The following is a 13,874-nucleotide window of genomic DNA, read 5'->3' as shown; positions in this document are numbered from 1 at the left end:
AATTGATGGTCTGTTCCACAGTCAGCCCCTGGCCTTGTTCTGACTGATGATATTCAGCTTTTCCATTGTCTGTTTCCACCAAAACCAAAACCAAACCCACTGCTGTCGAGTTGATTCTGACTCATAGTGGCGCTATAGGACAGAGTAAAACTGCCCCATAGAGTTTCCAAGGAGCGCCTGGCAGACTTGAACTGCCAACCTCTTAGCTAAGAGCCATAGCACTTAACCACAACGCCACCAGGGTTTCCTCTCTTTCCACGGATGTAGTCAATTCGATTTCTGTGTGTTCCATCTGGCGAGGTCCATGTGTATAGTCGCCGTTTATGTTGGTGAAAGAAGGTATTTGTAATGAGGAAGTTGTTGGTCTTGCAGAATTCTATCATTTGATCTCCAGCATTGTTTCTATCACCAAGGCAATATTTTCCAACTACGGATCCTTCTTCTTTGTTTCCAACTTTGGCATTCCAATTGCTAGTAATTATCAATGCATCTTGATTGCATGTTCGATCAATTTCAGACTGCAGCAGCTGATAAAATCTTCTATTTCTTCATCTTTGGCCCTAGTGGTTTGTGCGTAAATTTGAATAATATTCGTGTTAACTGGTCTTCCTTGTAGGCGTATGGATATTATCCTATCACTGACAGCATTGTACTTCAGGATAGATCTTGAAACGTTCTTTTAGATGATGAATGCAACACCATTCCTCTTCGAGTTGTCATTCCCAGCAGAGTAGACTACATGATCGTCTGATTCAAAATGGCCAATACCAGTCCATTTCAGCTCACTAATGCCTAGGATATCGATGTTTATGTGTTCCATTTTCATTTCTGATGATTTCCAATTTTCCTAGATTCATACTTTGTACATTCCAGGTTCCAATTAAATGGATGTTTGGAGCTGTTTCTTCTAATTTTGAGTCGTACCACATCAGCAAATGAAGGCCCTGAAAGCTTTACTCCATCCATGTCATTAAGGTCTACTCTACTTGGAGGAGGCAGCTCTTCCCCAGTCATCTTCTGAGTGCCTTCCAACCTGGGAGGCTCATCTTCCAGCACTATATCAGACGATGTTCTGCTGCTATTCATAAGGTTTTCGCTGGCTAATGCTTTTCGGAAGTAGACTGCTGGGTCCTTCTTCCTAGTCTGTCTTGGTCTGGAAGCTCAGCTGAAACCTGTCCTCCATGGGTGACCCTGCTGGTATGTGAATACCAGTGGCATAGCTTGAAATAACATCTGGATTTTCCGAGTGCTTACTGTGTGCTAGGTGTTTTACAAAAAGGACCTAAATTTTTTCACTTTCCTAAATGTAGTCTATGATTTGGAAACCCTGGTGGCGTAGTGGTTAAGTGCTACGGCTGCTAACCAAAGGGTTGGCAGTTCGAATCCGCCAGGCACTCCTTGGAAACTCTATGGGGCAGTTCTACTCTATCCTATAGGGTTGCTATGCGTCGGAATCGACTCGAGGGCACTGGGTTGGGTTAGTTTATGATTATCACCATTTTGCAGATGAGAAATCTGAAGATTCGAGGGATAAAGCGACTGTGTCCAAGAGGGAATTTCCTGGGCCCCCCTAAGCTTTCACATGCCGTCAGCAGAGCAAATGCCTGCCTTCAGGAGCCCTGACACTGACCACTACCCTTCCTTTTCTCTTTGCGATCCTTGGCTTCAGCAATTACAGTGAGAGCTCGCTCTCTTTAGTGCCCAGGCTGGTTACTCTGCAGCAACAAACAGAAAACACTGGGCTCCTGACAACCTGCATCTGGAATGTAAACATCTGCTTACCAGGAACCCCAAGCACCCTCCAGGGACTGCCTTCCTCTTAGCCTCCTTGGTCTTCAGAGCTGTGCAGTAGATGCTCGTTCTCTGTGGGGTTGCCCTGGGCCCCTCTCCATTCCATCAGCACTGCTTTTTACAGAGCTGGCTCCCAGGCTGCTCTGAGGAGTAACATCCCAGCAATGGAGGAAAAGATGCCTCATTCCTTTTAAGGTTGCTGAGATGCCTCTTTAGGAACAAGTTCAACATATCCTAAGTTGTCTGCAGTATCTGTAGGATGTGGGTTGCAAACCAAGCCCCTCTTCCTCCTATGGGACTTTTTTTTTTTTTTTTTTAACTTTTGTGCTTATTGCTGCAAAACAGGGTAACAGAAGATTTTAAAAAGAGAGGGCTGGAGCATTCTCCGCACTTTGACAAGCACAGTGGGGTGTTGCAGAGGGCAGGGGCTATGGAGTCAGGCTACTTGGGGTTCAAATCTCAGCTTCCCTACTGGCCACAGACAGGTCCCCTCTCCGAGCCTCATGTCCTCACCTGTAAAAGGGCATTGAAAGGCTGCTTTCTTACAGCTCTGGTTTAAGTGTAAAGGCCATCATAGGGACTACGTGGAGTCCCCCGACCCCCTGCCCCGTTTCTTATCCTGCCCATCGCTTGGGAAGACAGCGTGGCAGAGAGGGAGGGGCACTCACTAGGATTTAGTGCTGAGTCAAGGTTGAGCCACTTGCTAGTGTGACTGCTTCCACGAGAGAGAGGAACTCACCATCTAGGAACTTCAGTGTCCCCACCTGTAATGTCTGTAAATCAGGATGAAGCTGCCTTCCCTAACTATGACCAGTGTTGTGGGAAAACTCAGTTGCTGTGTCTGGGAGAGAATCTGGCCCTATTCATGTAAACTAAACTACCCACTATCCACGTAAACTAAACTACCCACACTCTCTGACCCAGCAGCACCACCCCTGGTGGACACCCAGCTTGAGGAGGACAATGCAGGTGCAGGTCACCCATGGCAGCACTGTGTTAACAGCTCAAGCGAGACTGGGGACAGCCTACATATCCATCCTCAGGAGACTATAAAATAAATGAAGACATGTCCATAAAATGGGGCATTGTGCAGTTGTTAAAAACAATGGAGAAGCTCTACATGTACTGAAACAGCTGACACAGAATGATCTGGGTTAAGATTGACAGAGGTTTTCCAGTCACCTATGGTCCTCAGGGTCTGAGTGCGAGGGGCATTCTTGACCTTTGGGAAATTGATGAAAAGGAGCAATGCTGCCTCCTGCTCAATGGTTGGGTTCAATGAGATTTTATTCAGCACATACTGTGCGCCAGGCTCTTCTGTGGACAGAGTGTCTAATGCTGGAGTAGTAAGAAGCCTGGCCTGAGAACCAGGTCTGGATTCTGGTTTCAGATTCCACCTCTAACTTACCCTGTGCCCACAGTCAGGGCTTTGTCTCCCAGCCTCAGGTGCCCCATGTATGAGTGGGGGCTGGGCTAGATAGTGTCTAAGGGTCCTTCTGGGCTGATGTCCAGGATCCAGGAGTTGGGAAGAAGATCCTAGGCCTCTGGCAGAAAACCCAAAAGGAGCATCTTCTTTGCTGCCTCAGCTGGGTAACTCCTAAGTCACCCACATGGGGAGCCTCATCCCTGGGGTGAGGGACATTCTGAGATGACCGGCCTGGCTCGGAGCCTCTCTGCTCAGTGGGGGTGTTGGTACTGAATCATGGGGTTTTCCTCACAGAGCCCTCAGCCAAGCCAACCCTCTCAGCCTCTCCGCAACCAGGACTCTCAGATCAAACAGTGAGTCTCTGCCTCTTAGGACTTTCTGCTGGGTGTGATGTTTCTGAAGACTAAATAAAGAAACTCACATCCCCTCTCTGCCCTGGACTGACCCTCTCCTCCTTGGAGGGGAAGAGAACAGAAGCTTCCTGGGAGGAGAGCTTTTGCCCGCCTTGTTCCTTACTGTTTCCAGCGAGAGCAGAGCCTGGCACACAGTAGGTCCTCAGCAAGTGTTTGTCAAATAAGAGAAGACAGGACCACAATGCAGGGGAAGAATCTGGGGGCAGGAAGTGAGGTTCATCCTTGTGACTGGGCAAGTCACCCAAACTGTCAGTCCCCTCATCTATGGGGACCAGATTGGGAAAGGCAAGGGTTTGGAGCCAGGCTGACTAGGTTTCTAGACTTTTCTCCACCTTTTATCAGCTGTAAGGCCTTGAGCAAATAGCAAGCCCTCTAGGCCTCAGCTCCCTGATCCGTAAAAGGGGGTGAGAGGTGACCATGAGTATAAACACCCACCATCACACGTGATACTTAGTTGTTGCTCAAAGAACCGAGGGCGTTATTACTGAGTTGTGGTCACACACCAGGGGGAGGAGGCCCACAGTACTCACCACTCACAGTCAACTGTGTCCCAGGACCAGACTTAAACTCCACGTCCTCAGGGCTCCCCTTCCTGAACTTGACACAGAAGTAGGTGCCGGCGTCTGCTGGGGTGATGTTCCTGATGTGGATGGAATAGTCCGTGTTGCCTCTTATTGTTGGGTCTGTAGCATTCGTTACTCGGGGGAAGAGGTGTACTCGGTCTAGGCCTCCTTTGAAACTGTAGACTAACTGCCGATCTGGTCCATTCCCCTTGAACCACTGGGTGGGACCCACGGGTTGCGGAGAGGAGATGTCGCAGGGCAGAGTGACCGCCTCTCCAGCTGCGACTGACACCGATGTCTCACGCTGAGTCACCTGCAGCTCCTGCTCACCTGTCACTCCTGCAGGAAAACAGACTGTTATTCATCCTGCGGGATCCTGTCTGTTGTCACAGGTGTTTATAAGCAACAGCTCCTGCTGACTGAGCGCAAACCATGAACTGGGCTTGTGCTCAGCACGTCCCATGTACCATCTCATGTAATCCTCACCACAAGCCTAGCCCGGGAGACTGCATGACAAATGGGGAAACTGAGGCACACAGTGGTTAATGACCTGGCAGATGAGGTTGTGAACCCATCCTTAGTGGAGCCCTGATTCCTATTTGGAAAAGCCTGTCTGATCTGGGCCCTAGAGTTCAAATCTGGATTTGCCAGGAAGAATGGGAGCATGCTGTTCTCATCAGCAGGAACAGTCTGGGCCAAGGTTCAGAGGTTTTGGGCAGCATGTGTGTGTGGGGCTTGGAAAGGAGCTTAGTTTTTTTGTAGCCTGGCTCAGGAAGCCCGCCCCGAGCAGGGAGCCGTAGACGGTGGTTTGGGCTTCATCCAGGTGGTGGAGCGGTGGAAAGATACGAGATTTGAAGGAGGAGAATTTGGTTTGGAGTCCTGGCCCAGTGGCTTCCAGCCATGGGACCCTGGGCAATTGCTCAGGTGACTGACAGGGTCAGAAGTGAATCTCAGGAGATTGAGCTCTACAAACTGCCTTAGTTTGGGTGGGTCTTTATACTGCTTCGGAGCCTTAATCTTCCCTTCTGTGAAATAGTTACTATGACCTCATCTCGAATCTCTTAGAGGATTAGATCCATTTAGGGCAGAGACAATGTCAGAAAGAAAAGTTTGGCCTTTGGAGTCATCAGACCTGGTTTGAAACCTGGCTGGACCTCTTATTCCTGTGTGAATAAGCTTATCTATCAGTTTTAAGTGTCTGATTCCTTACCTACAAAAAAATACCTACAAGATAGGTACAATACCCCACCTGTCTGCTTTGTTCTGAAAAGACAAAGAGATCACAGATAGAAGTCACTTTAAAGACTAAGGTGTACCTCACCCAAGCCATGGAGTTTTCAGTGGCCTCATATGCATGGGAAAGTTGGGCAATGATTAAGGAAGACCAAAGAAGAATTAATGCCTTTGAATTATGGTGCTGGTGAAGAATATTGAATGTACCATGGACTGGCAAAAGAACAAACAAATCCATCTTTGAAGAAGTACAGCCGGAATGCTCCTTAGAAACAAGGATGGTGAGACATTGTCTCACATACTTTGGAGGTATTATTAGGAGGGATCAGTCCCTGGAGAAGTACATCATGCTTGGTAAAGTAGAGGGTCAGAGAAAAAGAGGAAGATCCTCAACAAGATGTACTGACACAGTGGCTGCAACAAGGGGCTCAAGCATAACAACAATTGCGCAAATGGCACGGGACCAGGCAGTGTTTTGTTCTGTTGTACATAGGGTCGCTATGAGTCAGAGCCAACTCAACAGCACCTAACAACAACAACAACATAGCAGAACAATGGACAGAGATTTGTGGTGGTCACCAATCTGGCCACAGTGGCAGGGCGGTATATAGGTTAAGGCACAGGCTCTGCTTTTGGACCAAGTTACTGCCTAGGTGACCTCATGATGCTGAGCCTAGTACACGCCTTGCTCCTTCATTCAACCAATATGCATTAACCCACCTACTGTGTGCCAGGCACTGCCCTAAGGTTCTGGGAGGCGCAGCACTGAATAATCCAGATACAGCACCTACCGTCACGGAGCTTATATCCTAGTGGGAAGACAGGGCTGAAATAATGAAACAAACATGCAAATGGCTACGAGAGCTGGGAAGCAAACAAATTTGGCATGGTGATAGAAAATAACAAGGGGAACCTCCTTCAGAATGGGGTGGTCAGGGAAGGACATCGCTGAAACCTGAAGGAAGCAAACCAGGCCAGGGAAGGTGTTCCAGGATGAGATAACAGCAAGTGCAAAGGCCCTGAGGTAGAAAAGAAGCTACATATGAAGGCCACACAGAAGGCCATCGTGGCTGAAGCCCATGGAAGAAGGGGAACGTGGTATGAGAATAGGTTGGCAAGATAGATGGTGCCCAGATAACACCATACTCCACAGGCCATGGTAAGGAGTTTGGTTTTACTAAGTGTAGAGAAAACCACTGGAAGGTTCTGAGCAGGACCTAAGATGATCTGATTCACTACAACTGCTATGGGGTGAAGAGACTGAAGGGGACAAGGTTGGAACAGGAGAGCCAGTGATGAGGACGATACAGGCTTCAGAGGTCTGGGTTCAAATCCTAGCTGTGCACTTACAAGTTATGAGACCTTGGATAAGTCACTTCACCTCTCTGAGCCTCAGTTTCATCATCTGGCTAATGGGTATAATAATCATTCCCATCTCACAGAGCTGTGATGGGAATTCACTGAAATAATGCACAGAGTAATGATCCAGCTCATGGGCTGGCATGGTTAATGCTATAGTGCTCAGTGAAGGAGATCCTACTTGATCTGGGCCTGATACCTCTCCTAACCCACCCCATCCTCAGCGCCCTCCCTTCCAGCCACACTGGCCTCATTGCTATTCCGAGAACATTTCAAGATCATTCCGGCTTCAGGGCCTTCTGCCTGGAGTGCTCTTCCCCTGAAACCCCCAGGTGTGTTCCCTCAGTTTTATTCAGGCCTGTGCTCCTTAGAGAGGCCCTTGACTGCCCCATCCTCCCCACTGTCTATTCCCTCATCCTGATTGGGTGTCCTTCTTAGAACCTATCTCTCCACCTGACGTGATTTGTTCACTTGGGTTCATTTTTTTCTTCTCTATTAAAATGTCACCTTCTTGAGGGCAGGTGTTTTTGTCTGTCTTGTTCATGACTGTATCCCCAGCACTGACACCCAGTATTTGCACATAGCAAATGCTCAAAAATAGTTTTTGAACAAATGATTATAACTGAAGTGGCCATCACAAGGACAGCACAGTGGTTAGGGGCAAACAGAGGCTGGGAGCCAGGCTTGAACCCTCACCAGCTGTGTGGCTTTAGGAGGAGCCCAACTTGGCTTTGAGGAGCCTCAGTTTCCTTATCTGTAAAATCAGGTGAAGGACTCCATGCTTCTTGGCTCACTGTGAGGATCAGATTACAATGCACACCCAGAGATGCACACTGGAGTATCAATGGGTGGAACGATCCATAGTGTCTAGCATTCACTTTAGAATGTCCCAGCAAAGCGAGGGGCAGGTGGAACAAGGATGGCAGAGGGTGATAACTGTGGTCGTCATGCCATTTCTTCTAACTTTGCACATGTTTGAAATTTTCCAAAATAAAAAGACAAGGAAGAGCTAATAGGTGCTCAAGGCTCAGCCCAGGCCTGGCACACAGTGGGTGCTCCACATGCGCTAGTATTTCCTTCCATCTGGGCTTCCATTTCTGGACATGGTGGCTAGAAGATCAGGGGCAACAGAGCCTTCCTGACATCCCCGCCCACCCACTACCCCAGCCATCCTCCTGGCTGGAGTCCCGTCGCTCACTCTCTGATTCCAGTCTCCCTTCTGACCGCACACTGATTTCCTCTGGCTCCTGGCAACAATGGGCAGCATAGCACCCCGCCCCCCAAATGGATGTGCCAGGAAATCTCACAGACACAGAAAACCAATTCTGTAGCATTGCTAGCTCCCACCTCAGCTGTTTTGCATCTCCCTGAACCAAGAGCCTGGTGAGACACCTGGCAGGGAAAATCCATCTTACGGAGGGCTCAGTCAGAAGACCCACCCAGGATGGCCTGAAGTGAACAGGAAAGCAGCTTCACCTGTGAAAACTGGGGCTTCCTTCTCCAGTATGAGGACAGAAACACATGTTGGGAATGCCTGCCACCCCACCTCCCAGGAGGGTATACTCATTAACAGAAATATGAGAGACGCACCAAGAGGGCAGGATGTCAGCACCTCTATTCCTCAGTTTCCTTATCTGTCAAACACAGTGAAGTGATATCTAAGGAATGGTCCAGTAGTTGACAACATGGGCTCTGTGTTCAGACTGATCTGGGTCATCATTCCAGATTAACTGTGTGGCCTTGATCCTTGGTTTCCACGTAGGTCAAATGGGCCTGATGGTAATGGTGCACACCCCCAATGGTGTCTGTAAGCACCAGTACGATCATACACGCCAAGTGCTGAGCCCATTAGGTGGCTGGAAATGATAACTCCTATTATAGAATTTGGGATCCTGTCTGGCTTGAACAGTGGGAGTCAGCGCAGCCCAGTGGAAAAAGCCTTGGCCTGGACTGCAGGCAACTTGGCATGCCACCCAGGCCTGCCATGGCTCTGCTGGGTGAGCATGGCCTGTCCCTCCCTCTCTCTGGGCCTCGATATTCTTTCCTGGATGAGAGGATGGCTGTCTCTCTCAGGCCCACTCCAGTTTCCCAGGCCTGGAAATTCACCTGTACAGAGACACCTAGAGGCAGACGGTGTCCATGGTGCCAAGACTCAGTAACAGACAATTAAATCACATTAGCTTGGTTTTCACTCCACTTGTCCATCCCCCAACAGCATAAAAACTATGGGGAAAACCTCAAGCTGAAAGTCATTCATCCACCCACTTAACAGTTTTTGTTTTTGAGCACCTACTGTGTACAAAGAGCTTTGCTAGGCACAATAAAATACCAAAAACAAACAAACAAACAAACAAAAAAACCTCATTGTCACCCAGTCATTTCTGACTCATGGCCACCCCTTGTGTTTCAGAACATAGCTGCTCCGTAGGGTTTTCAGTGGCTGTAATCTTATGGAAATAGATCACAAGGTTTTTCTTCTGTTGCTCTGAGGGGCAGATTCAAACTGACGACCCTTTGGTTAGTAGCCAAGAATGGTTCGTTTGTGCCAGCCAGGAACCTACGTGCCTTACAATGGGTAATCTCAATTTTATAAAAAAGAGAATTAAGATAGAATCAAATAATGAAGCTGATTACAATACTGGCTAACAGGTATTGAGTACTCACTACAGACCAGGGATGGCTTCAAGAATTATCTCCACATTAATTGACTAAATCCTTGCTTAAAATAGAGTTGTTCTGGAGGTGGAGCAATCATGGTGCTATAGGCAGAAGCACCATGCTGTCCCTCCACAACAAAGAGTTGAAAAACTAAGAAAAACAGAGACAAACATCTATCCTGGAACCCTAAGTGTCAAATGAAGAGAGAAAGAACTCAACCAAGCACCGAATGGATTAAGAAACTGAGAGAACGGAAAGCCAGGAGAGAGATGGTGTGGAGGTCCCCTATCAGTTAACTCAGCATGAATTCGCCATCTTGGACTCCTCTGCCACTGAGATCAGCAGACAATGAGAAGACAGCTTCAAGGAGCTCTGAGCAGGAGACAGAGCACCCAATAACCAGCAATACACACTTTCCCATCCACACCCTTCTTTCACCTGCTTGACCTCCGCCCCTTCCTGGTGGGCCACGGTCAGTCAGCAGGGAAGGTGCTGGCTCCATGTGGCTTGGATTCACCCAGCCCACACTGGCCGGCTCCTTCAGAGCCTTTTTTTTTTTTTTTTTTTTCGCTGTCGTTTCTTTTTTTGGCTTCTTTTGGTTTCTGCTCTCTCTCTTGCCTCCTTCCCTTCCTTTCTCTCAAACACCTGGCTCTGTGTGCCATCTCAGCCTCTAGTTGACAGGCTGTGAAGCAACCCTCAGCTGGGGAACCACTTTGCCGGTCCGTGCCACCACACCGGTGGGATCCCTAGGTGCATTTCTTTTTATTTGTTTATTTTTATTATTATTTCTTTTTTCCTTTTTGTTTTTCTTTATTTCTCAGTTTTTAGTCTCTCTCTACTTGCCTTATTTTCCTGTCTCCTGAATACCTGGGACTGTGTGCCATCTCTGCTATGCAGTGCCTAGTGGCTTGGAGCCACTTCCCTGATGCAAGCCTCCAAGCCAGTAGACTCCCTTGGGGATTTTTTTTTCTTATCTCGATTTCTTGTCTTTCTCTACCATCCTTCCTTTCTTTTCTCCTGAATGCCTGGCACTGTGTGCCAACTCTGCTCATCCCAGACAGGCTGTGCAGTGCCATGAGGCTGGGGAGCCACTTCCCCAGCCTGTGCCACCACACCAGTGAGCTCCCTCAGAGCATCTTTTTTCTTTTTCTCTTCTTTTCTTTTCTCGATTTCTTGTCTCCCTCTACCTTTCTTCCTTACCCTTTCCCTGTACACCTGGCACCATATGCCATCTCTGCTCTTTCTTGATGGGCTGTGCAGCACCACTCAGCTGGGGACCCACTTCTGGTAGGCTCACTTGGGGCATTTTTTTCTTTACTTTCTTCTTTTTTTTCTTGATTTTTTCTCTCTCTCTACCTTCCTTCCTTACTCTTCTTCTGAGCACCTGGTGCTGTGTGCCATCTCTGCTCCTTTGGCTCCTGTACAGTGCCACTCAGTTGGGGACCAACTTCTGGTGTGCTCTCTTGGGGCATTTTTTTTTTCCTTTTTTTCCCTCAGTTTCTTGTCTCTCTCTGCCTCCCTTCTTTACCCTTCTCCTGAACACCTGGTGACACGTGCCATCTCTGCTCCTTCTGGAGAGGCTGTGCAGTGCCACTCGACTGGGGACCTGCTTTAAGTGGGCTCCATTGGGGCATTTTTCTTTCTTTTTTATTCTTTCTTCTTCTTCTTCTTGGTTTCTTGTCTCTCTACCTCCCCTCCTTTCCTTTCTCCAAACACCTGGCATCTTTTTTTTGTTTATTTTCTTTCAGTTTATTGTCTCTCTCTACATTCCTTCCATTCCTTTCCCCTGACCACCTAGCGGCATGTACCTTTCTCTCTCCCCCCCCCCTTTTTTTTTCTAGTTTCTTCTCTCTCTTTCCCTTCCTTCATTTCCTTTCTCCTACCCATCTAGCAGTGTATGCCTTATCTGTCTCTTCTTGATGGGCTGTGCCTCACTGCCTGGCTAGGAAGCCACTGGTACACAGCTTCCCAGGGTATGCACCACTTCAATGGCAGGGTCCCTCAGCAGTTTTTTTTCCCCCCCTTTGGCTCCTCTTCCTCTACCTTGTTTGCCTTCTTTCCTATACCCACTTAGCTACACACATCACAATGGCCTCCTTCCTACCTATATACACCATTGTGCTAAACATTGCACCTCTGAGCAGCACAAGCATGGTCTACTGAAAACTGCACCACACTGACCCCTGGCCGTGCCCTGTCAGCCCCAGATTGTGCCACAAACAACTCATCCCAGCCCTTACCCTTCAGCTGGGCCTGCCCTGCTTCACCATAACTGATCAACTGGGCCTGCCCATTGGACACAGTGGTGAGAAACATCATGACCAGAGATGAGCTAACAACAAAGAAAGCACAGCCCACCTGCTCAAACATAACCGAATAAAACAGAAAAGTAGGATGAAGAAAGCCAACCTATAATCAATAAATGAAGAAAATAACTACTGAATGTTCCAAAGACAGCAGGCAATACCAGTATCAATATCTATATATATCTATATCTCTGCATGTATCTATATATATAGATACATATCTATATCTCTATATGTATATATATATGAAGCAGGGTAGCATGGCTCCAGTAGGGTTCCAAAATAAAACACCAGATGACTTTCCAGTAGAAGAAAAGGCACTGGACCTACCCGATAAGGAATTCAAATCTCTAATATTCAGAGCTATCCAAGAGCTGAAGGAAAAAGACAAAGATGAGGAAAAAAATAGACTTAATCATGGAGAAGGCAGACAAAAAAAAAAAAAAAAGGAAGAATTCAGGATAATAATATAGGAAAAAATGTCAAAATAAGTTCACAACTAAAAATCATACAAAACAGCAATTAGAAATCCAAAGGATAAATGACAAGATCTCAGAAATGGACAGTGTCATAGAAGGTCTGAAGAGCAGGTTTGAAACAATGGAAGACAGAATCAGCAAAATGGAAGCCAAATACTTGGATACCACTTTGTTTGAGGAAAACTCAGAAAAAAGAACAAAGAAAAATGAAGGAACCCTTAGAATGATGTGGGATACAATCAAAAGCAAAAATTTGGAACTGATCAGAGTTCCAGAATGGGGAGAGAAAATGGAGAACAGAGAGGATCATTGAAGAATTGCTGATAGAAAAATTCCTTAGTATCGTGAAAGATGAAAAGCTGACCATCCAAGAAGCTCACCAAACCCCAGGTAGTTTAGACCCCAAAAGAAAATCATCAAGGCACATCATAGTCACAGTTGCTAAAACCAAAGACAAGAGAATTCTGAGAGCAGCTCGAGAAAAGGGAAAAGTCACATGCAGAGGGGAAACAATAAGACTAAGCTGTAATCACTTGTCAGAAATCATGCAGACAAGAAGGCAATGGGATGACATATATAAAATCTTGAAAAAAAAAAATTGCCAACCAAGAAAAATAGATCCTGCAAAACTCTCTGTTCAAATATGATGGTGAAATTAGGACATTTCCAGATAAACGGAAATTAAGGGAACATGTAAAAACCAAACCAAACTTAAAAGAATTATTAAAGGAAGTCCTTTGGCCTGAAAACAAACAACATCAAACAACAGTCTGAATCTAGGGCACGAGACCACACCAGCCGGATACCAGCCTAGGAAATGAACTCTCAAGGATTAATCAAAACTAAAAGATTTACAACAGGGAACCAGAGAGGTTAATCTGTAAATGACAACAGCATCAGAACAATAAAACAGGGAATGAATGGAGTAGGTACAGAACTTTCTAATGGAGAGGAAGGCAAGGAGATACTAATAAAAGACGGATTCAAACTTAGGAAGGTAAGGGTAAATTTCAAGGTAACCACAAAGAAAGTTGACAAACCTATTCTTCAAAATAAAGAAGAAAAACATAAAGTCTCAGTAAATGAAAAATCTACAAAAGCAAAAGAAATGAGAAAAAAATCACAAACAAAAGGAATTCAGCACAGAAGAGTAAGAGGAACGAAGAAAATGTCAGTACCACGAAAAGCACACTACAAAATGACAGTAATAAACTCACACCTATCAATAATTACACTGAACATAAATGGTCTAAATGCACCCATAAAGAGACAGAGAGTGGTGGAATGGATTAAAAAACAGGACCCAACAACATGCTATCTACAGGGGACAAATCTTAGAAACAAAGATGTGAAGTATTAAAAATCGAAGGATGGAAAAAAAATATATCAAGCAAACAGCTACCAAAAAAGAGCTGGAGTGGCAATAATAATCTCAGATAAAATAGACTTTAAAACAAAATCCACCATAAAAGACAAAGAAGGTCATTATATAATGATTAAAGGGATGATCCATCATGAAGGCATAACCATAATAAATATCTATGCACCCAATAACAAGGCTCCAAAGTACACAGAAGAAACTCTAATAGCACTGAAAAGAGAAATTGACAGTCCCACAATAATAGTAGGAGACTTCAACTCCACTG

General features: G+C 46.3%; 1 protein-coding gene across 12 annotated transcripts in view; it reads right to left on the bottom strand.

Moving 5' to 3' along the window:
* Nucleotides 1-13,874, bottom strand: part of LOC100674055 (signal-regulatory protein beta-1-like) — a 108,990-nt gene that overhangs the window by 88,282 nt on the left and 6,834 nt on the right. For all 12 annotated transcript variants that reach the window (XR_010319230.1, XR_010319229.1, XR_010319231.1 and 9 more), the window contains one exon: nt 4,161-4,532. Coding sequence is in view for 7 of the 12 variants with exons in the window: in XM_023550099.2 (XP_023405867.2) it covers nt 4,161-4,532 (372 nt within the window). In the remaining 5 variants the exon portion in view is untranslated. The remainder of the gene's footprint in view (nt 1-4,160; nt 4,533-13,874) is intronic.

Source organism: Loxodonta africana, chromosome 24 (genome assembly GCF_030014295.1).
Source record: "Loxodonta africana isolate mLoxAfr1 chromosome 24, mLoxAfr1.hap2, whole genome shotgun sequence".
NCBI lineage: Eukaryota > Metazoa > Chordata > Mammalia > Proboscidea > Elephantidae > Loxodonta > Loxodonta africana.
The sequence above is the reverse complement of the archived record's forward strand: the minus strand, read 5'-3'. Positions and strand labels throughout refer to the sequence as shown.